Genomic DNA, 24,943 nt, shown 5'->3' with positions numbered 1-24,943 from the left:
TGTTTTGACAAAATTGGTAAAACCTACCACATTTTTTTTAAATTTCAAAACAAGGCTAAAATGCGATGACTGTTAATTATTTTCTCTTTTATTGCAACAGAAATGCTGCATTGGCATTTAATGAGTATTTCTGTCAGATATTTATGCAAAATATTTATTTATATTATTGATAAACAAAATGAAAAAAAAAATTTTTTAAGAGCATTTCTAACAAGGATTATTCGCAATATGAAGTCAGGTAAAAACATTTATAAATTAGAATGAAAAAAAACAGACACAATAAAAGAAAGGCATGAAATAAAATTATGAAATAATGAAATTATGAAATAATAAAAAATATGAAAGATATGAAATATGGAAAAATATAAAATATGAAAAATATGAAAAAAATGAAACAAAATAATAAAAATGTAAAAAAAATAATATCAAATAATAAAAAAATATCAAATCATAAATCACTGAAAATACAAAAAAAAAGATTAAGATCTAAATGAAATATAAATCAATGACTGCAACTTATTCCTTAATATCAAGGTTTTTTTAAATTGTAAACGCTAAAAATATACCTCGAATATACCTACTATGAATTTTGGAAATATTGAAGCGGTTAGCTCGCGGAATGATTGTAGCAATGACAGGGAAAATTATTCCATCGCATTACTTTGCTGTCAGGCCTATGTACGTTTCTTTTTTATAAACATTGTTTGATTTTTATTTGTTAATATTTGTATAAGAAAAATCAATAAAAATAAATAAATCCGCAAAAATAGTCCGTAAAAAAACAATCCTCAAAAATTATAAATTAGTATTTGCAAAATTATCCGCAATAATAAAAAAAATGAATATTTGCAAAATTAAAATGAATAAAAAATAAATCTGAAAAAATTATTAGTAAAAAAAAATACAATTCTATCGTAAAAATTAAAAAATATTTGCAAAACCGCAAAAATAAACCAAATTAATATTTGTAAAATAAAAGTGAATAAATCGGCAAAATCTTCCGTAAACAAAAAACAATTTAATCGTAAAAAAAAAAAAATTAAATGCATTTGTAAAATAATCCAGAAAAATAAGAAAACAATAATATTAGCAAAATAAAAAATAATTTTTAAAACCCCCGAAAAACCCAGAAAGCAAATTAACATGGTCGGTTTATTTATCACTTTGACAGATAGACAACGGTAATCGATAAAATTTGGCAGCCGTTTTAGGAGCTAACCGCTTAAATATAATTGAATTTAAACTTCTTATGATGGACCGTTCTATTTAACAAATGCAAGGAACTGCATGTTTAAAAGTTGACAAAAAACATTTTAAAAGTTTGCTTTGTTTGTTTTAGTTGACTTTATTTGCTGACGCATATAAGCGCACCTGTTTCAGAAAGACGAGCGACTTTTATCTAAATTTTATTCCTAATCTCAAATTATACCAAATGACAATTTTTGATTCAGGGAAATTTCATTATAAATGTTATTTATATTTATATTGTACTGTAAATGGCAATACAAACACGACAGAATAAACATGTCTGTTTTGTTCTTTATTAACTACAATCAAAAAAACATATTGCCATTGATGCGTTAACAGAAACTAGATCTATAGTGGAAACTTCAATAGGGAGTTGGGCATCTAGATGCTTATTCACATTATATTTACATTTCAGCGTGTTCGTACAGGGAAACGTGGAGCAGTTCAATGAAAGAAACTATTCGAGTGAGAAATACTCCATCATCTAAGGACCTCTACACTAAAGGCGTGGGTGAGTCGGGTGCGTGTTGAAAAATCGCTGGCAAACAGAAATTGGGGCTACAAAATAACCTAATCTAGGATGGAGGGCATATCGATGGTTTATCTTAAATCTAATGGCAATATAAAGCCTAAATCATAAAAATAAAATTTTTTTTCTAAATTAATTTTGAAATAGCCGGGCTATCCAGCATTGCCCGGAGCAAAACTGTAACGTACTTCTATGAAAATTTATATTTCTTTTTCCCCTTTCTGTTTTCTTACCCTCACAAACCATTCCTCTCTGGATATACACACAAATATAACTCTCTTTTATATAATAGGAAAGAGTCGATATTTTATTGCCAAATTATTACATAAAATGGCCGAAAACCCCATTCCCTAACAAAACCTAGTTCAGTTGACCTCCAAAGAATAAATATTTATTTACCTCTCTATCTTTCTCTTTTCTCATCCTCCTGTTTTCTCACCAACCCATTCCTCTCTGGATATGCACGTACATATAACTTTTCTTTGATAGAAGAGATTTTTCGAGGAATAAGTCGACATTTTATTTCTGAATTAGTAAATAAATTGGCCAAAAAACCAACCCCTGACGAAACCTGGTTCAGTTGACCTCCAAAGAATATATATTTTTTCAATTTCAAATATTATCCTTCCGAGGCAACACTGATAAAGAATATACTAACTTTGTGAGTTTTTTTTTTTACTTTATGATGAATACAGAGACAATTGCTTTTTATCTAATAGATAATTTGAAAATTATTAGTTCTTGTATTTATAAGTAATCTCAAGAAATTACTTTTTTTACTGCGACCAGGAACTGAAATCATGACCTGTTTATTTTTAAACGTCCTTACTGGCATCACCACATCACTGAATAACCTATTTTAGGTTCCTTTTTTGGCATCTTAAATGGTGCATATGAACGGAAATGGTCCAATTAAACGATTGAATAACATTTTTATGTCGCTCTACTTATTCTGTAAATAATAATGTCATTTACTTTCTAGTCGAGGATTCAAACTCACCGGGTTTTCCCGCTGGCAAAAATACAGAATTAAATGTAGTTGAAGCACACCAATTACGCTAACAATTAAATACAAGTTTTAGCATGCCACCGTGCCTGACGTCACTAAATCTCCAAGTCTTTTCTCTCGTAAGCAACACCAAAAAATGTAACTAAATAAATCCCACAATAATAGTTTTTCATAATTAAATCCATCAAAATATCTACTTCAGCTCTTGTCCAAAATTCAACCTAATTAAATAATAAAAAAAAAAAAATAAGGAAAAAAATTTATGGTATATGTATCGGTCAGGGAACGAAAGTGTCAGATTCCAAAAACCATTAAAATTGATCAAGTAGGCATTTTTACGAAGAAAATCAACTTTTATGAAGAAACACGCATAATAACATTATTATTAATAATAATAATAATAATAATAATAATAATAATAATAAATAAATAGATTTTTCTGTTCTAAAAATAGAGATTAAAATCAGCCTTGTAATGCCTAAGAATTACTACTATTCGCTAAAAATCGTACAAAATAATGATTTTTCTATATAAAAAAAATACTTCGTCAATTTACATAGTTTTTGGAATATGGTATGTTCATGCCATGACCGGTACGTACATCGTAAGCATTTTTTTTGTATTTTTGTCTATTTAATTAGGTTGAATTCTGGGCAGCACATATCTTCCTTTGTATACCTAGAACCAAACATAATGCACAAGAACAGTTTATTTTCCAATAATCTCACATATATAAAGCACAATACCATAGGAATGCTTTACTGTTGATTACAACATAGTCGCCTTCAAGCCTAATGCTAACAAATACTTGTTGATCAGTCCTCTTAAGTAATCAAATACTTTTATTCCAAATAATTACTTTTAAAATAGTTAATTATTTTAAATGTATAAGTAAAATATAACATTTAATTCAGATTATGAAATGGATGGAATGGGTTTTTATATAAATTTTGATTTTCTCCTTTTGAAAATAATTAATTGCTATAATTAAATAAAATAAAAGTATTAAGAATTGTAACAGTCATTTTTAAATATTTACAAAAAAAGCATTGATTTTCGATTGTCTTTCCTTTGCCAATACCCCTCTTCCGAAAATGAAAACAAAAAAATAATACTTCCGACGAGTTTAATTTAAGTCGTAAAATGTATTTTAAATTAAACTTTTCTTCATAACAGGTTCAGATAATTTGAAAAAGGGGATATTAATAAAAGTAACGATTTATAATAAAAGTTAACTAAAAATAAATGTTATGGTTTATGTGACACAAAACTTTAATTAATAATTTTTCGTTGTTTTGTTTATATTTACTTATAAACCAAAATATCAAACGAAATGAAAGCGAAATTAAAATGCTTACAATTTAATAATATATATATTTAAATATGTTTTTCTCGGTGCTTGTCAGGAGTTCAACCTCGTTATAAAACTGAAAATACAGAAAAATCTTTATGATATTCGGACCTGTCACAGAACGAAAACGTCATATTCCCAAAATCACGTAAATTCTCCTAGTAGCTTTTTTATGTATAGAAAATCATTTTTATGACTTTTAACGATCAATAGCATACCGTATCCATTTTAAAAATGGCGAAACGAGAATTGCTATTCTCGCTTTCTCATAAAATAATAATTTTCAAAGTTAAAAAAATACTCGGTCAATTGAATTGATTTTTGGAATATAATATTTTCGCCGAATGACGCGTACGTACATTACACAGGGTTTTTTTTTCTGTATTTTTTCATAATTAGTTAGGTTACTTTCTGGACAAGCACCTTTTGCCTAAGTTTTCGGTTACCTAAAATATAAAATGTATCTAGACAACAAAAAGTATCTAAAAGTATTACTTATTTAGAAAAGTATACGATATAAAAAGCCGCATCTGTCAAGAATGCCTCTATGAGTAAACAAAGATAAACAAAAATCTGAAGGATGTGTGTAATCGTGACGGATAGAAAATATCATGCACCAAAAATCATGTAAATTAATGAAATAATTTTATTTTTTATAAAGGATATAACTTTTAAGCTAATTTAACTTTTTCCAATCTCTCCTTACCCATATTAAGAATGGCTTTCTGAACTCTTGCAATATTGAATTATTCGGATTTATTTCCCTTGTTCCATCAAGATGGCGTCGCGATATCGTCGCTGTTCTTTTAGCCACAAAATTTGATTTTCTTATTTAAAAATAAAACTATTTGATCAATTTACTTGACTGATGTTTCGTATTTTCTTTCTGTCACGGGTATGTACATCTTGCAGATTGTGTGGAGGGAGGATATTTAATGGATGTGGATTCTGCCATAAAAAATAACTATAACAAATCTAAAAATACATGACATCTAAAAAAGAACTATAACTTATCTAAAAAGAAATTCCCCACAAAGCAGCTAAGAACTACAGGTTATTTAAAAATAAACACAAGACATAAAAACACAAGGCAACTAAAAGTTATGATATCTATAAAAAAAAAAAAAACTAAAAAATATATCTAAAATAAACTACAAAGAATCAAGAATATTATAATGTACTTAAAAACAAGGAATCCAAACAAAAGAGTGTTTTTTTATAGCAGGTTTTTAAAACGATAAAAAGCAAACAAAAAGAAACTCAGATTTAAATTGTTAAAAGAAAACAATAAAAAACACAAACTATCCAAATCTAAAAATAACTAGCAAACAAAACGCACAAAAAATAACTTCATAAAAAATGTTTTAACAATAGAACGATTTTCACAAACATGCGAAATTAGATTTTTTTTTTAATAGGGATAAAATTAAATCACTCGAAATTAAAAAATATATCAACACATACAAATACCACAATTTATCTAAAGCTAATATTGATGAAAACAAAATAATGAAAACAAAAATGAATAAAAACAAAAATGAATAAAAAATAAACACTCTCTGTAAAAAAAAAATAAAAGACAAAATCGGGTGACAGTGATATAAAAAAGGGCATTAAAATAATATAAAAAACATAAAAAAACTAAAACAAAATAAACAAGAATAATGATAACATTACTATTAGCAACATGAATTATTTTAACTGAAATACAGTTGGGAAATTAGTAAAAAAAATATTCTGCTTTATCTATTCATTTGTGACGTATTTGTGTTAAACATATTTTACTATATAAAATATAAACATGTTATGTTACCGTAAATAGTGTTTGTTAGTTAAGTAATACGCACCAGGCACCTTATTTTGGGGGAATAAGGTACCTTACAGGACTGGAAAGGACTACGTTAAATGTCATATCAAAGAATTCACTTTTAACATTATCCATCTTAATTTGTATTGACTGAATAGAAATAGCTCTAACTGCTACCCTCTTTCTCCGTTCGTTGGGATCCGTTTCCGCTTCACTTCTAACGTAAAGCTAGTTTTCACAGGAATGTGTTAGCTCAAAATATAATCACTTGATGAAAAACATTTCAAACTCAAAAAATTAAGTCTATGGCAAATTGATAAACCGATGCGAACGTGGAAACTCTAATAAAAAAGGAAGCAAACAATCAAAAGGTGTTTTTTTTACATAGGCATCACCACTTATCAAGGCCAAGAGGCCACTCGAGGATAAGGGTTAAAGAGTGTACAGTATGTGTGTGTGTGTGTATATATATATATATATATATATATATATATATATATATATACACACACTGTACATATATATATATATATATATATATATATATATATATATATATATATATGAGAAAGAGAGACACTAAACTTGTCCAACCAATACCAGGAACTAGGCAATAAATCTGTTCATATCAAATCTTTAATTTTCTTTTTCACAAATACGTCACAAATGTCAGCTGATCTAAAATATTTATTTACTAATTTCTCAGCTGTATTTCTTTTAAAATCTTTTATGTCACCATAAGAGATTGACCAGGTAATCTTGCAGTATAGTTAACAGCCGAGAAATCGAACATAAAATAAAATACAACTAATAACTTTCACAAAGTGCATTAAAATTCAATTTTCTGCCGATCTGTAACTTTTTAAAATGTGGAAACTGATAATAAGAATTATTATCTTTGAATTTATTGGCGCTAATTTGACTTGTCGAAGAACGAAAACATTAAAAAAAAATGGCATATGATTGCGTAAAATATTTTTCAAAAGGCGCTTATCAATTTTTACTCCAATAGTAAACAATAATAAGTGCACGAAAACTTCATTGTGTACACGCGTATTTGGTTAAAAAATGTTTGTACACCAAAATCTACACACATTAATTAATTGTGTTTTTCTAAACGAAAATCAACTTTGATCGGTAAACAATTTATAGCCAGTATTATGATGATTGTAATATTTACATTCTGAATTATGTTCTTGGTCATTGACCTTAATGTAACCAGAAAATGGCAGACAGTACATTTCACCGTAAAAATCTGCTTTTTCTTGTTTTTTTAAACAAGAAAAATAACTTGAAAAATTTGCGTAAATTTTGGTGTACTGTCTAACACTTTAGTACATAAAGGTTTTATGACAGTTTGTTTATTTTTTACGAGCAGTTTTAATATTGAAGTACAATTAGATAAGCTCCTTAAAATACCTTACCGTACGACTAACCCAAAGTCCGGGAAACTTCCCGCTCGGAGTTCGGGTTATTGAACACTCTTACTACTGATATAACAACGATATGAGAGAAAACTATTTACTCGCGATCTCCACGTACGGCTAACGTTTACCATCAATCAACCCAAGCGACAATATATTCTTCCTCTTTGTCAGGAATATTGCTTTGGGGAGGTGAATACTAATATAAAGAGTTGGGGAAGCAAGAGGACTTTGAAACAATTCAAATTTTGCCAATAAACAAATAAATTAATCAAATGAATAAATTAAACAGTTTCAGAAGATTAAACTAATACAAGTCGGTAGAAAAATAAATATAGAAGTGAAATTGGATAAACATCTTAAACATTACCTTACCGTACAACTAACCCTAAGTCCGGGGAACTTGCCGCTCGGAGTTCGGGTTATTAGTAAAGTATATATATTTTTTTAATATTATTTCTGACGGAATAAAGTATCACCAACAACTGAGAGCCAATCAGACATTTTTGTCTCGCGTATAAAAAGAGAAAACTTTGACCCGATTCTAATTTAAAAGCCATTCTTAACATGGGGAGGGGAGGGTGTTTTGTACCTATTCTGTACTTTTAACCTTACAATTGAATTAAAAAAAAACATATAATAAAACTTTAATTAAACGTGGAAATACGATTTAAAAAATAGCGCGGGATCACTCTCTGCATTAGCACCAATTTTGCAAATAAATGAATAATAAAATAAAATGAATTAAAGCAATTTCAGAATGGTAAACGGATACAAGTCGGTAGAAAATTAAATTTTAATGGGTTTGATAAAAAGTTATTAGCTGTTAAATATACTGCAAGATTGCTGAAGTAATCATAGTAATAATTAAAAAAAAAGACAATAAAACTTAATAAATAAGAACGTTTTACTTTTTGGGGAGAAATAGATGGAAATTTATTTATTGATCACACCAACGTCCCCCTAATAATGTTGTTCAACTAATTTCAAATGATAAAAAAAAAAACGCTGTTACGAACCACGTAAAAGCAGAAGATGTATCTGAACAGGAAATTTGCAGTAACAAATTCCGTGCAAAATGGTGTCATTCATTATTGTCTTTCTCTCCTTCATTTCTTTCTTACACAAAAAAAAAGCAAACCAATTTATTTGTTCAATTTTATTTTTAACCGCTCTATGAATTGTAACTTGTCCATCACATCGCGTCCATTATTTTTTTTTAAATACAAAAATGGTGAGTTCTCTTTTGGTATATATTTATATTTTTTTTTTTTAGTAAATGTGAAGATTAACACCCTCCGCAGAACCATCCCTCACCCCCTAAAAAATAAGATCTTACTATTTTTAGGTAATCATGTCTGAATACTATAAAAAAAAACTTCTTTTTTTTTTTAAATTATTTTAGAATATAGACTAACGGATCAGTTTCGTATACAAATTTAGCATAAAACAAACCCAAAATTCCTGACCATTCTAGCTTTATAGAGCAGTTAGCCAAATTATTTTTATCACTAACCCTAAGTCCAAGTGGCAAGGTCATAAAACCACACGTAACTGCAAACTGTACAACGCTCACCCCAAAATAAAATGTAAAGGATTTCTTTCCTATAACAAAAAAGGTTAGCTTACTTTAATACGCTATAATGGCCCTGAAATAGGGGAACATTTTACATTACATTTGTATGCGAAATTCTAAAACAGTTGTTTTTTTTTTGGTTTTTTTTTTCCTTTTTCCACCAAGTTTTTCAAGGTTTTAACACGAAATCGCCTAAAAATAAAAGGATCTCATTTTGAGGGAACTGAGCGTAATTGAACAGAGGGTGTTAATCTACAATAATACAAAAAGAAAATGTCTAACGATATATGGTGTCAAAAACCGTAATTTTTTTATACAATTTTATTTTAAGTAACAACTTTAATTACATTAAAACAGAATGATGTATGGGATTTGTTGGTTTAATTACAGCGTTTAAACATGTTGAAAAACTAATTCACATTTTCGGTTTGAGAAGACATTTTGGGGGGAAATTATTTCCACAAAAATGTTTGAAGTTTTTAAACAGGAATCTTAAAATCCTGACATTTTAAACTCAAATCTTCCTTTGTTTTACTATTTATACTTCGATTTCGCCGTTTTTTATGTTTAATTTAAGGGGAAATGTTGGCGACTGTCAATAATTTCCAACAAAAGGAAAAGGGTAAAAAAAACAAAAACAAATAGTCAACATATAACTGTAACCAAAGGCAATAAAGTTACTTTTCTATATACCCGCAGTCTATTTAAAAGCATTTTAAAACGCTTTTATTTACATTTATAATTCTTCCTTAAGGTTTACACTTAGATTTCACAATGACTCAGCTGCCCCCAATTTCCGGAAATCACCGAAGTCTGTAACTTCGTCTTTTTGGATTCAAAAAGCAAACAAACAAACAAATAAACAACAAATGACTGTTCCAAATGCAATAAAATTTACTTTTCTGCTTAATTGAAAAGAAAGAAACGACGAAAAAAGTTAGAGATCAATGAATTTCGGAAACCGACGGCTGTCATTACGAAATCTAAGTCTAATTTTAAGGAAATATTAAATGCAAAAAAAGCGTTTTTAAATACTTTTAAAAAACGATCAAGGTAGATTTAAAAAGTGTAATTGCCTTTGGTAACTGTTATTTCTTGACTATTTGATTTTTCCTTTTTTTTCTGTTGAAAATTGCTGACAATCGCCGAAATGGTATTCGAAATCTTTTTAAAGCACATTAAAAACAAAATATTGAAATAATAAATAACTGCATGAACATTTTTAAACAAAATATCAATAAAGTATTCAAGCAATTATCATGAAAAAAAAATGTGTTCGGAAACCGGAAATGCATCATTTTTCAGCAATGTCGTAAATTGTAATCAAACAATTTTTTTTTTACTTTTTGCAAGAAACAGGTTTCTTTATGATATCTCTTTCACGACAGTAACGAAAAATAATTTATACTTTCATTCACACGGCCTTGGATGTTTTTTTTTTTTTTTTTGGCTTGTTCTCCAACTTTCTATATAGTTCTTTTTTGTACAATGTTTTGGTATAAAAATGTTAAAGTTGCTAAAAGAATAATTACCTGTTAGAGATTTATATCCTCGTTTTCTTTATAGTATGTTTCTTAAAAATCGTTTTTTTTTTGTTTGCTTTTTTTTTTTTTTTTAGATTTACTGATATTAAAAAAATTAATGATTTGACTTTTTTCTTTCGAGTTTCATTTAATTACAAAATTTTTGATAATTTATATGGAGTGAAGATGACAAGGTTATTTTCGTTCTTCATCAGTTGAAAGTTATCTTTAAAAAATTAGGTCTAAATACATACAAGCATATTTGTATGTATGTATTTAAATAGATATGGCTATATATATAATATGAAAATCTACTTATCAAAATCGGAACAGAGCCAAATCAAGACAGCAGATTGTGCACACATAATGACTATATCCTTACAGATAGAGATTACAATGAAAAGGACATATTTTAACACTTTCTTGCAGTTTCATGGTAACTCCGATTGTCACAAGTGTATTTATAAGAAGACATGTTGATTCGCAATGTTTCTGATTAAATACAAAAAATAAGAAACAAGGATAGACTTTTAATCTCAATATTAATTATAATTCGGATGAAACCACATATTCACAAATACATTCATCTTATGCGCGCGAAAGTTTATGGCACTCATTGACGTCACGCCGCATACACTTGGAAAATATCATTAAAGTTCATTTATAATTTAGATGCAAATACATAAACACGTAAATATACTTTTGACGATGGAGTTTACTGTGAAGCACAGGAAAGTGTTAAGACGAATCGTTTTAATTGGTGTATTTCGTAATTGTATGGATTATGTGTGAAAATAATAGAAGTGTGAATGTCTGTTACGTTTCATATTGATTTCTTTTGTTGTTGCTGTTTTTTTTTTAATTCCTTAAAGCCAATAGACTTTCCAAAACTTCGTCCAAGCTAGCCTCTTTCATAGCAAGGTCGTCAGTCCGACTGAGAGAGGCCGTGGACGCACTCTCTCCAGTTCTATACCCCATTGCACCGGCCAAATCTGCAGGAGGACCACTCTCCTGGTTCGTCGTCCACTCGACCGAAGAAGAAGGGAGCGACGAGAAAGAGTGGCGTGAACTGGGGGGATAGTAGTGTAGGTCGTGAAGGTGGTGGTGGTTGTGGTGGTGATGGTTAGAGGGGGCAGTCGATGGCGACCGGCTGCTCGAAGGGGAGTCCAGCCGCGTGTTGCCTAGCGTTGGTTTCTGCTCGTGATGATCATGGTGGCGGTGTGAATGTTGGGACGGCGATCGAAAACTAAGGTCAGAGTTTGGCTGGTCTAGAGTGGACTGGTTCGGTTCCATGGACGTAGGGCGACGTGGGAGACCGATGTGTCGGTCATACTGTGGTTTCTGCAAGAATTCAAACAAAAGATTCTTTTCAGGGCTACATTTATCAGGGTCTGGATTATTAAGGACACTAATTCTGTTATTATTATTATGATTGTTATTATTAATAATACTACTGTTATGACTATTACTACTGTTATTATTTATGTTATTGTGACTAACAACGTTAGAGTGCGGTATACTACTATTATTTAAAGGAGAGTCTGAGGTTAGGTGTGTGTTAGTGTGTTGGACTTCGGTACTCATGGTCTGGTTACAAACTGATTGGTTAGTATTACTAAGTCTGGCGATGGGTTCATCACAAATATTATTGCGGTTATAATGACTGGTGCAAATACTAGGACTACTAATGCTACGTATATGACTAAGTCTACCGGTGTCGTTAGTGCTATTTATGTTATTGCTTGGCGTACTAGCAGGGTTAGTAGAGGTAATAGGGTCATTTACGGAATGAGAGGGTGAACGGCGATTCAAAGAAGCACCATCACTCTTACCTTTTCTGCTTCTGAAAAACGGCACTGTAATCTTAGGTCTTGGTGGCGGCTGAGGGGGTGTTTGCTTGACTGGGGCCTTTGCTTGCTTACTATCCCTGAAATTGAAGAGTTTCGGTTTCCAATCTCTTTCTTTTTCCTTCTTTTCCGGCGTTGTTGGGGGTAAGTCGTATTGCATTATCCTGTCGGACACTCTCACAGTCTTTATAGGCGTGGCAGCCGCGAGCTCTTCACGTCTGCTAATCTCGACCGGCTCCTCTCTAGGTTGGGCTTTAGCGCTGCTCGGCTTTGGCGAAACCTTTGGAGACTCCTTCTTGGAGGGTTCTGGTAGTTCCTCGGACGGAACGGCACGTCGAGCGATTGGCTTCCGTATCATTGGGGGTGCCTCCTCAACGATGCGGTACTCATCGCCCTCTTGGATCAGGAGGGATTGTGGTTCTGTTTCCGGTCTCGCGGTTTCTCGTGAGATGCGGGAATTACCGTTAGTGATGATGATGTGATCGTTAGACAAATCGGACGTCGTGTCACCCTTGATGGTTTCAAATTCGTGAGCTGCCGGGACTCCGTTTCTCCCAAAGTCCGGCGTTTCTGTTGCTTTTACTTGTTGTTCTTCCTCCTCCTCTTCTTCTTCATTTGTCTCTTCGATTGCTTCTTCAATTCTGAGAGCAGGAGAGAAACCCTGCGAAATCGGGGACTTTTTCGGTTGTGGAGTTACTTCGTGCTCTGGTCGTTTGACTGGAGTTACTCGCTTTGGGGGTTCGGGTTTCGTGATCTTGATGGGAGATGTTTTTATATTTGCCGTGCCAGCACTCGGACTCGGACACGGAATTTCCGCATCCTGTTTGCTTTTGTTCTCGAACATGTCGCGGATTTTGTTAAAGGGTACAATGGGTATGGGCATCAGCCCTTTTGGTTTATCTTTAGTCCGGAATTTGTCGCTGGGCAAGGGAACGTTGGCCGGTTTCGCAGGAAGGGTTAATTTGGGTGCTTTCATCGGTGTGGTCAGCGATCGTGAGTAGGCTGGTGTCACCCGTGTCCTGATAACAACGGGCGCATTTTGACTGATGATGCTGCTTGCTGGGGACGACGTGAGACTGGGCGTGTATCTCCAATCAAACGACTTCATGGAATCTGTATCCCGATTCAGAATACAACTACCGCTGCGGGAGACGCTGGATTTCTTGTACCAGTCCGGAACGTTGAGCTTCTGTAACGAACGGGAAACGCGTAGTTCGTGGATGGACGGCACTCGTCGGAAAGTGGACTCACCTAAAAGGTCATCTTCATCATCATCGTCCAGGTTGGTCTCCAGAGCCTGCATGCTTTTCGATTTGGGGACGTGACGGTCGGCGAAACGACCTCGGCCCGTTGAATGCCTTACCTGCTGCTGCTGTTGTTGTTGCTGGCCCGAATGTAAATCCATCATGCTCGCCGACTTTCCGAAATAAGATCGCTGAAACGAGAAAGGAGGTTCAAAGACATCAAGCTCAAAACTAAACTGTCTTTCAACGGTCTCACCTGTGTCTAAGTCGGTCTCCACTAGCGAAGTTATGGAGCCGTAACGAGACATGCACGATTCGAGATTGTCTATAGAGGCCGCCCGTACTGATTCCTCGAGTTGTTCAGCATTGCTAGGAGAGAGGATACAATCGGGGTGCACTTCATGGTAACTAGGACGGGGAGACCGGGGCTCGGGAAAGCTATAAAGTTTACTGCGGGAATTAACCTGGCTCAAATGACTTAGACTCTTACTAGCTGACAGTCCATGCATTGGACCTAAAGAAGTGTCTATGTGTAAATGCATACGCTTGGCTGCATCACGGCGTTTTAAGGCTCTCACCGTCGACTTCTGGTGGCGAGCAAATCTGCTACTTACAGCGTCCCCGTTATCGGCACTTATCGAGGCTATATCCGAAACGTTGTCGGCACTGAAGTATCTGTTTCGCGTGGCGTTTATCTTTCGCCTGAGAATAGGCGCTTTACTATTCACCGAGAATTCCGTACGTTGGTCAGCATTGACCGTAAGTGGCCGTTGAAGAACTGAAGTATAATGTCGCCCTGTTCCGTATATCCTACTTTCCGGTGAAAAGCGGTCACTGTTTAGGTCAGTTAAATGATCCTCGATCTCTTCCTCTTCTTCGCGAGAAAGATTTCTCCGGCCAGTGGCCAGTGTACCGCTATGGTCGAAGTATTCTCCGGTTGAGTTGTTATTGTTGGAATAGTCCATTTCCGTCGAACTGTCAGCAGTAAGAGGCTTCCGTCCCAAATGACCCTCTGATGAGCACTTTCCTAATTTATTTAGCGAATAGACGCTGGCATAATCCTCAGAGTGCGACAGACAATCCATTTTGAACATCTCGTAGTCGATATCCAAATTGGACAGCTGCCTATTGAACATTGTGTCCGCAACGCCGACATCGCCAAGATGGTTTTTGTTTTGGTTTTCCACGGGGTTAGCACCGTTCGAAACTGAAAGCGAAACTATTTCTTCCGGTTCATGGTTACCGGAAGTATTAGATTTTAAGGCCTCATACTCTTCTGTTGCTGGGCAACGATTTTCACTGCCAGATGAGTAGGAATCGTCCAAGGCATCACGTGATGTCGAAATTTGCTCTGCCTTCGCAGAAAGTTGCACCGTCGGCGGTCTCATCACTACACCGCTTTCTAAGACACATACGTTGCTAGATACAACTCTCTCCTCCTCTTCCGGTAAATCTTGTTGGGGAGGAAAAAGTTTCTCCGGATGACCGCTGCCGTCCATAGCGTCGTCTTCGGGAGACCAGCTGCTTACAGTATCTGTCGTCTCAACCTCATTTAGCGATAATTCACGTTTTAAAATCACTGGCCCATTGTCCAATATTTGGCCATTGAAATTGTTTTTGTCTAAAGGAGAATAAGTTATTTGATTTTCATCCGAACCAATGATTGTTTTTGTATCAGCCAGTATGCCATTATCACAGATTACGCGGCCTGTTTCTCTGTTTACATTCTGGTCGTTAATGTCGGTTTTAGTTAATCTGTCATTGCTCGCATTCAGAATGTCAGTTATTTGGGATTCATTGTCGACAGTAGTTATCTCGATTCTGTGAGCCTTGTTGTCGACCTGGATTATCTCAGTCATTTTGGATTCGTTGTCGACAGGGATTATCTCAGTTATTTGAGGTTTCTTGTCGACAAATATTATCTCGGTTGTCTGGGGTCCGTGGTCGACAGGGATTATCTCGGTTGTCTGGGATTCGTAGTTGACAGGGATTATCTCGGTTGTCTGGGGTCCGTAGTCGACAGGGATTATCTCGGTTGTCTGGGATTCGTAGTTGACAGGGATTATCTCGGTTGTCTGGGGTCCGTAGTCGACAGGGATTATCTCTGTCTGGAGTCCATGGTCGACAGGGATTATCTCGGTTATCTGATGTCCGTAGTCGACAGGGATTATCTCGGTTGTTTGGTGTCCGTGGTCGACAGGGATTATCTCGGTTGTTTGGTGTCCGTGGTCGACAGGGATTATCTCGGTTGTTTGGTGTCCGTGGTCGACAGGGATTATCTCGGTTGTTTGGTGTCCGTGGTCGACAGGGATTATCTCGGTTGTTTGGTGTCCGTGGTCGACAGGGATTATCTCGGTTGTTTGGTGTCCGTGGTCGACAGGGATTATCTCGGTTGTTTGGTGTCCGTGGTCGACAGGGATTATCTCGGTTGTTTGAGGTTCATTGTCGACAATGATACTTCTGGTTATTTGAGGTCCTTTATCGACACTGATAATCTCCGTAATCTGAGGTTGCTTTTCTATAGTGATACTTCTGGATATGTGGGGCCCATTTTCAATACTGGTAATCTCAGATATTTGAGGCTTGTTATCGATAGTGATACCCCTTGATAATGGAGACCCGTTTTCGATACTGGTAATCTCAGATATTTGAGATCTGTTATCGATCGTTATATTCGGAGTTATCGAAGGTTCATTATCAATACAGATAATATCGGTTATTTGAGATTCGTTGTCAATATTGATAATCTTAGATGTTGAAGGTCTCTTATCAGTAATGATATCAGTGGACATTTCAGCTCCGTTGTCGATACTTATGATTTCAGTTATTTTAGACCCGTTGTCGACACTGGTAATCTCCGTTGTTTGAGGTTCGTTGTCAACACTAATAATCTCCGTTATTTGTGGTTCGTTATAAACAGTGACAATTCCGGTAATTCTGCCTTCAGTGTTGTGGTTTGTCACTTTGACCTCTTGTTGTTCATTATCAATGTCGTCAATGTCGGTTATTTGAGGTTTATTTTCGACTATGTTGATGAGATTATCTTGTGGGGTGTCATTGTAAACAGTAATAAGTTCTGTTATATCAGGTTCTTTCTCGACATTGGTAATGTTACTTATTTCTGATTCGTTGCCGATTGCGTTGCCCATTTTTGGATCTTTATTGCTGTTGATAATAGCACTTTTTTGAGCGTCATTCTCGCAGCTGATACTCTCGGATATGTGTTCTTCAATGTTAACATTGAGATCGCATTTTGGGGAGGAGTAATTATCGACATTTATAATTTCGGTTACGCTAGTCTCATTCTGGGTGTTGATCGTGTTCTTTATTTGGAGTGTATTGTCGACCGTTGTGATGCCGCCTTTGTGGGTGATAGTGTCGGTGCTGATAACCTCAGTTACGCAAGGAGCACTATCGTCGTTAATAATGTCGCTCACATGGGTGTTATCATCTTTGTGCTGTATATTCCCGTTATGGATGTTAAATTTTTCGCTAAGGTTCACCGCCAAGGCATTTTCACCGTTGAGATCGTTCTTATTTTCCACTGTTTGAATCGATGTTACGTCCTCCTTGGTAAAATTGCTCTTACCCTCGTTGTCGTCCTCATCGATGGTATTATTATTAATACTATCTGATTCGTGTTTATCATTATCCATGAAATAATTCCGTTCCGTGTAATCCATGTGCGTCTCCTCCGTATAAGAAAACGTAAATCCACGTGGAGCGTTTTCAGCAGCATTCGATCGCTGTGCGTCGCGGTACATTTGAATCACCTTTGAATCCTTCGCATAGATAGTGCTCGATGTTGGCGATAACGGCGCCATCTTCATATTCGCGGTTAAAATATCATAATCCGGTAAATCCTTTGAAGTTGACGTTCGATCGCGCTCCGAAGAATTCATGGATTCCAAAATTTCCATAAACGGGGCCTGACAGCTCTCAGGACCCCGAACAATATTGCTGTTCTCTGTGTGGACGTCCCCGTCAGAATAGGACCGCTCGCGATATTGGCTCACTGACAGAAGCAGTGGAGCACGGGTCACGGGTTTCACATAGTCGTCTTTAACTCGTTTGCTCCTCTCTGGGGAGGAAAGGTTCAACAAAGCGTTCTCGTTGTACGTGGTCAGATCCATCGACGTGTCGCTCAAGTCTCCGACTGTCATACTTAATGGTCGAGCTGTCACCGTAGTCCCTGGGGATGGAACACTGTTCACCGGGTTATCAGTGCTAACGGTAACTTTTTTGGGTGGTTGAGACCGACCCTTGCCAAGATGTTTGGGCTTAGGAGGTAGAACGGGTTTATTTGGGGTTTTGTATTTTTTAGATGTTTTGTCTGTAGATATGACCGTTTGCGAATCGATAACGGGCTCATGCTGAGTCTTGTTTGATGCACAGCTCTCGGAAAAGTCAGTGGTCAATCGAGTTGCAGTAGTAGTAGTAGTAGTAGTAGTTGAAAGTGCTGGTGTTAATGTTGTGATTGTTGATGTTGTTGTTGTTGTTGTTGTTGTTAAAGTGTCGTTAGAAATTGCAGAATTTGTTGACGTCTTGGAAACAGACTTTTGCAAAAAGAAAGGTGGCGGGCGAATAACCGGCGACGGGTCAATAGTCACAACTGACGAAAAACCGGTCGGGTCATTATCAACTTCACTTTGATGTGCTGTCGCTGGCATGTGCTGCACCGCGGCGCTTTCAAGTCGTCCAGGTATCGACTCGGTCGCCGATGAAGTAGAAGCTGTCGATGCAAAGAACGAATCGATACAACTTTCCTCCAACTTTCGGTCGGAGACGGTAAACAAAGGCACGTGATTAGCGTATGGATTTATGTTGGTCCCGACGCCAGGGAAGGACGAATGTGTAGTAGGATTCCTAGAAGTAACGACGGTAGAGACGCTACTGGTTGATAAGGATCCGGTTGGTGATACCTTTATGATAGAATATGAACCCGATGTTGTGTGGGAAGAGTCACTATTACTACCACTACTACTATCACTACTGCTACTATCATAATCATCGTCCTCGTCGTTACAATCTTTGTCTGTGTTCAAACGGGATTTTTTTTTAGTAGCAGCAGTAGAATAGAGAACATCAGAGCAGGTAGTAAGTGTAGTAGTAGCAACAACAGTTGACATACCTTTCTTTCTGACAGGTAACTGAGGTATCCGAGCACAGGTAATACTTTCATCCGTCACACTCGTACGCGGTGGCAATGGCGGGGGTCTTTTGCAGGGTAATTGGTCCACGTCCACACCGGAATGTTCATCGAAAGAAATGGAAGAAGGGAAAGCGCCTTTCACCTCGTAGTCGACCGAGTGGTCACTGTCGGTTGAAAGGTCGTCGGAATCCTCTTCTTCAATAGGTTCAAGTCCGTAAAAGTAAAAAACATCCGACTCCGGCTCACTTTCAGAGTCTGAGTCTGAATCGTAGTGATACGAGGGTTGGGGGTAAGAAGACAGACGGGGTTGGTGGTAGCGACCCCTCACTCCAAAACCGGACATCGACATTGTCCTTTGACTACTGGTAGTCACGTCTTTCGTGGGTACCAGTATCTGCTGAAAGTTTTCATCGTCTATAATGTCTCGGAACTCGCGATTGCAACCACCCTCCACTCTGTTCGATGGTAGACTGGAGGTAACTCCTGCACTGCTGCCCGTGCTACTAGTACAACCGTCGACGCTTGAAGTAGTAGGATGGTGGGCGGCAGTGAAAGTTGTAGACGCAGTAGTAGGGCTGGGGGTATTTCTGTTAGCGAAACTTGCTTTGTTGTTGTTGTTGTTTAACGTCCGCCTTCCCAGGATGGGCGCGGGCGCGGGCGCTGCCGTTTTCGGGGGAATGTTTGACGAAGTAACAAGACGGTTTTCATCATCATTATTATCGGCATTGCCGCTATTTATAACACCGCTCGTGGATGATGTTGGCTTCCGCGGCGGTGGAGGCGGTGGTGGCTGTTTTGGGCGTGGGTCCCGTTGTTGGGGTAGATGTGTGCCAGACGTTGTCGATCGGCCAGGTGATAAAGGTGTACATGACAATGTGGATGATGAAGATGATGACGTCGGTATGGTCGTCATTGGCGACCCGTGGTAAAACTTTTCCAATGTACCTGTCGACGACGACGACGACGACGACGACGGACAATCCACGTTTACACTCGTTCTCGTCGTAGCCGTAATGATAGCAGTAGTAGTATTAGTAATGGTGATGGTAGTAGTGGCTTTAATAGGATAGGATTTTCCTTGAACACACGTCGACGGCGGAGGGAGTGTTGACACTTGTTGGAGCGGCGCGACCGACTCCATTGCAGTCATAACAGACGCTGAAGTCCAATAAATGTTAGTGTCGGCAGTGTCATTATTATTATTATTATTATTATTATTACGATGATCAAAGTGAGTGGTACCTGAGATGACGGAATCCTCTTCGTTAGCCTTAGTAACGCTAACAGTTACTCCCCCACGGATGGAGCTTACTTCTTTCTTAACCTCAAGTGGAGGAAAGTTTGTCACCTGTAAATTTGAATATGTTTCCTCTGGTAATGTTTTTGAATCCGAAGGCCATTTCCTAGTGGCAAAGGTAGAGGCACTTGCTTGGTCACGTTGCAGGTAGCTGGTACAAGTATTATAATCCTCGGTGTATGCAATATTTACTGGCAATTCAACCTCTTTATGGCTGAGATCGTCCGGTTTATCTCCATAGTTGCCGTAAGTAATAGCAAAAGTATTGTTTGCGGTTTTTTCCTTGCTATTATTATTATTATTATTATTGCTATTAATATTATTAGTATCACAACTCCGGGTCCTTTCGACGTGTTCGTGTAGTTCGGCTGTTTTGTTATCGTGCTGTGGAGCAATCCTTAAACAAGTATCGTAATGATGGTAGCCCAACAGGTCCTTGTCCCTATCGCCGTGTCCCCACGCATAAAACCTGCCAGGGGGATCATTCTGCTTAGTGTCGCCTAACCCTGTCGCATTGTAAGGTGTTTGTTTCCTCTTTTTCTTCGTTTTCTTCTTCCGCCTTTCCTCCCCTTCCGTCGCCTCCTCCTCCTCCTCCTCTTCCGCCGACGACAGGTCCTCGTCGTCCCCATCCACCGATTCGTGTCTCCCGCTTGACGCCAGGTGCTTCAGCCCGGCCGGTGGGGTGGCCAGTAAACAACTGGCCGAATCGTAGTCGCTAACGTCGGTCAAGAGGCGCCAGGAGAACATAATAGTGATGATCGTAGCGATTGCCGCCGTGAGGAAGCGTTCGAACGCGCCATCCGCCGACGGCAGGTTACCTCCGGCGGTATTCATTGTTTTTGATTTGTTGGACGGTTAAATAACTTTGTGTTTTGTAGGCCTTAACTCGTCGTTAAGAGCGCAGCAATCAGCCTGTCACTTTCATTATCATTAATCATATTTTGCATTTCTACTTCGCTATTGAGAAGAGTCACTTTTAATACTATTGCGTGTGTGTGCATTGGACATTGTTTTAGTTTACAAAAAAGAAATGTGAGGCCATCGATATTTTAAATAACCTTGACAAGTGTAATGCTAAGCTTTGTGGATGATACCAAAATAACTATGAAAAAAAAATCAAGCAAAATAACATATACAGTAATTTTTTTCTGACTCTTGCGTCACCTTTAGTTATCTAGAAGCGGCTAAGTCGATAACAGATAAGACAGGTAATCAACCTATATAATATACGTGTGTGTGTGCATCAATCTATATGTATGTATGCATCTCTATGTATATCTATATGTGTATATCTATTTCTATATATTTACGTGTCTCTATATATGTATCTTATATATCTATTTTAATCTTTCACATTCTCTCTCTATATATATATAATATATATATATATATACACATATGTAATGATATAAAGTATATATAAATTTACAAGAGCAAATAAATAACATTAATGATACTTATTTATAAATAATTAATATTACTTATTTATATTTATAAATAATTAATATTACTTATTTATTTTTAATTTTCAATATGGCTATTAAGAGATAAATTATTAACTCAGTCTTTTTGATGAAAAGGAAGTGTCGATTATAACTGTTTGAATTGCAGGTCTTCCGAGTTCTTCAGAAACATGTCAGCAAATCAAAGAATGGCATAGCCTTGATTTTAATACTTGATGTGTGTGTGTGTGTGTGTTTAAAAAGTAAAGTTCTAAGATTCTGTATTATACAAGGTGAATCGAAGAAAGTTATTTAGTTTATTAAATTAATGCAATTTTCTTAATCCTGAAAAGAATTCAGATATTTAGTCTTAACAAATTATGAAATAAACGATAGGCGATACTTAATAAAGAAATGGCTGAATTGTTAATATAGTCATACTAATGCTTTAATGCTTCTAAAAAATTTTCAGTCTTCTCTTTCCACCCAACGTTTTCTGTTTACTTACTGCAATCGATTCTTTATCCAAAGTCAAAGGCTACCTTATAATGATCGCCGTTATTACTTGGCTGTTAGCAATAGTATTCTAATCCGAGAACATTGCGTTAGACACGATATTAATATTTAATATTTTAATAATAATTACAACAATAAAAATTAATATTATTCTTAATCTAAAAAAAAACTAGTAAATAGTGTTACTGCTTTCAGATCACTGAAGTTAAGCAACAACAAGCTTGGCTAGTACTTGAATGGGTGATCATTCGGAAATGCGTAAAATCAGCGACCTTGCAAATCGAGACCCGGCTACCAGCTTGTAACTATAACGAACAGCTCTAAGTCGGTCGTTGTGACCCGCGCCGACCAGATACTTGTCACTGGTGACCGATTAATTGTATATATTTCCTGAATAGAAAAGCAGAGGATAAATCCGCAAACTTAATTTAACAGTAGTTTAGATTAATCAAACTATTTACTCATGTATAATGTTTTTTTTTGTTTTTTGTTTTTTTTAATTTAGAAATGTTTGATTTTATATTGAAAAGTTAAATTTGTGATTCTGATTTTATCAAGTTTGAATAATAGTTACATTTTGTACGGCTAAAAAAAAAAACGTTATACTATAGTAGATATAATTATAAGCTATTCACATTAGCTATAAAACGAAAGCCAAATAGTCTACATTCTTTCCTGCTTTCTTCTTTCTTTCTTTCTTTGATCAGAGCATTGTAGTAGTATGCGACTAAAGCTACGAATACACTCGCAAAAGGGAGTTTTATACACGTGGTACGGGTTGGCGCTTGAGAAAGTAATTTATAAAAGAGGCGACTAAGGGAAAGTTGATATATACAAACATATATAAACTTTGAATCGCCACACGCTACATTGCTAATACATTTATTTACTTGCCTCCCTACGAGGACAAAATAAGACAAGGTCGGTATTTAATACGATGAAAATCCAGCTCCCCCTCTAAAAGGGATACTCTGGATTTTGACAAAATGTCAATCACCGGCTTCTTCCTGGTGTCTTATGTACATTATGAGACCCTGCGAACGATAAGAAGTCATTTCACCTGGTAAAAACCATCCTCCGGCGGACATGGGTAGCAGCAATAATAATAGTTCTTATTTCATTTTTTAATTTATCTCTCATATAATAATAGATGTTCTATGTTTGTTTTAATATAAATATGTCTAGATATCTATTCTTTTGTATATAATACTAAGGGAGATAATTCAGTATGTAGTCAAGTGATTGAAAACAATATCAGCTAGCTGAAGCATTAGTATTATTTTAAATGTAAAAGCGCCGTCAGCTGTATAATTATATATATATATATATATTTAAAAGTGATTGCAATTATAAGTTGTAAATATGTTGGAAACCAGATTTATCCGAAGAAACGGCACATTGCATTTACATACGATGTGTTTGTGCGAGTAGAGCACATTTCCACGGAGCTGCTTCTCAGCTGACTACAACTGTCGTTTTTAAGTTCATTGTTAACTAATTCTTGTTGAGTCGATCTTTTAAATCCTCAAATTCTGCCCAATTACAACAATCGTTACAAATCCTGTCCACCAGACAAATTCATTAACCTTCATCCTTGAGTTGCCCGGTTGCCTTGATAAGCAATCGCCCACTAGTACATAAAAATGTATGTGTTATTTGTAGTAGTTGTTTCTATGTATATCTGTGTAACTCGCCAAATGAGATCATAGCAAGCATAAGCAGGAGCTGACTCGAAGTATTAAGCTTTGTTTGTAAACAAAATGACTATTTTCCAAGGGTCTTTAATTACATGTTATATGTAAGTCGAATAGGAAATGGACAAAGGGGGTGTAATGGGTAAAGAAGATGAGACACAAGGGCAGGTGTGAGCTTGAAAAAATATCAGCGCATTAGGATAAGAGCATTCTGGTCTATAAAAATGTCTGAATAAGATGCCGTTATTTGGACGGTGTGCTAGCACTAACAACAACAACAATAATAGGAGTAATATACTTTGGAAGCTGTTGCCTGATTCATTGCAAACAGTGTGGTAAGAATACAACACGTTCTCCTGGCGGTCACAGCTGGTAGCTGGTGTTATTTAATTTGAAATTAAAAGAAAAAAACTCCAGCTTTTTTTTTTTTTTTTTTGATTAATTCCAAGTGTGATAAGCAGATAAGTACAAAAGTGTGGTTAAATATATTAGGGTTGAATATAGGATTTTTTTGCTTTTTTTAGTTTTTTTCTTTTAATTGTCACGTTTTCAGTAGTTCCATGTCAATCTGGTGATTGTCCTTCGAAAAACAAAAATTGAAATAAATATATCTATTCAGTAGATAACTGTGCATAAATTTGTTTAAGATTTAAAAAAAAAAATCTGTACGCATTTACATTTATACAATTAGTTTCTAGGAGACAATTCGTCCTTTTTTTTTTTAATAAATTATTTAATTTAATGTAAATACACAACCGCAATAGTATTCTGGATATTTTTTTTTAAATTCCCTCTTTTTCTTACAGTTTATCATAGTAATATGTCTTCTCTTCTGAATTTTTTAACATAAAATATATGATTTTTTTCGACATCATTTTTTGTAAAGCTTCTTTTTTGCAATACAAATCCCCCTTTTCAGAATTTTGTTAAAAAATAAAAATTAAATATACAGCACAAAATATATTCGCGCTTAACTATTTTTCTTCCATTTTTATTTTGTTGGTTTCGCATATTAAAGAATGCTTTTTTTTTAATTTTCCAAAGAGCGTTATTTTTATTCCAGGTAAGGTAAAGAAAATTCCAAAGGCGTGCCCATGCGCGTCGCACCGAGGAGATATTTAATCACGCTAGAATTCCTTCGAATCCTTTTTTTTTTTTGTGTGTGTGTGTGGATGTGTATTCCTTCTGAATGAATAAATAAATAATATGATAGAATTGGTAAAGCTTTTTTTCCGTTCAGAATCGTTAAAAGAATAATTTTCCAGGGTTTCTTCCTCCAAATAT

At 35.6% G+C, this 24,943-nt stretch overlaps 1 protein-coding gene across 2 annotated transcripts in view; it reads right to left on the bottom strand.

The window, feature by feature from the left end:
- The window catches only part of LOC145286268 (uncharacterized), a 56,057-nt gene extending 35,066 nt beyond the window's left edge, over positions 1 to 20,991 (bottom strand). The window contains exons 1-2 of one of the 2 annotated variants that reach the window (XM_080135103.1): positions 12,300 to 20,991; positions 10,515 to 11,808 (exon numbers count right to left, since the gene is read on the bottom strand). In XM_080135103.1, coding sequence (XP_079991229.1) covers positions 11,795 to 11,808; positions 12,300 to 20,841 — 8,556 coding nt within the window. In that variant the 5' untranslated portion in view covers positions 20,842 to 20,991 and the 3' untranslated portion in view covers positions 10,515 to 11,794. Of the gene's footprint in view, positions 1 to 10,514; positions 11,809 to 12,299 lie in introns of those variants that run through there. The other variant, XM_080135104.1, reaches the window with a different exon arrangement.
- Between the last annotated feature and the right edge of the window lie 3,952 nt (positions 20,992 to 24,943).

The sequence above is a fragment of the Euprymna scolopes genome, chromosome 10 (genome assembly GCF_053919585.1).
Source record: "Euprymna scolopes isolate OS-2025 chromosome 10, ASM5391958v1, whole genome shotgun sequence".
Taxonomy (NCBI): domain Eukaryota; kingdom Metazoa; phylum Mollusca; class Cephalopoda; order Sepiida; family Sepiolidae; genus Euprymna; species Euprymna scolopes.
The sequence above is the reverse complement of the archived record's forward strand: the minus strand, read 5'-3'. Positions and strand labels throughout refer to the sequence as shown.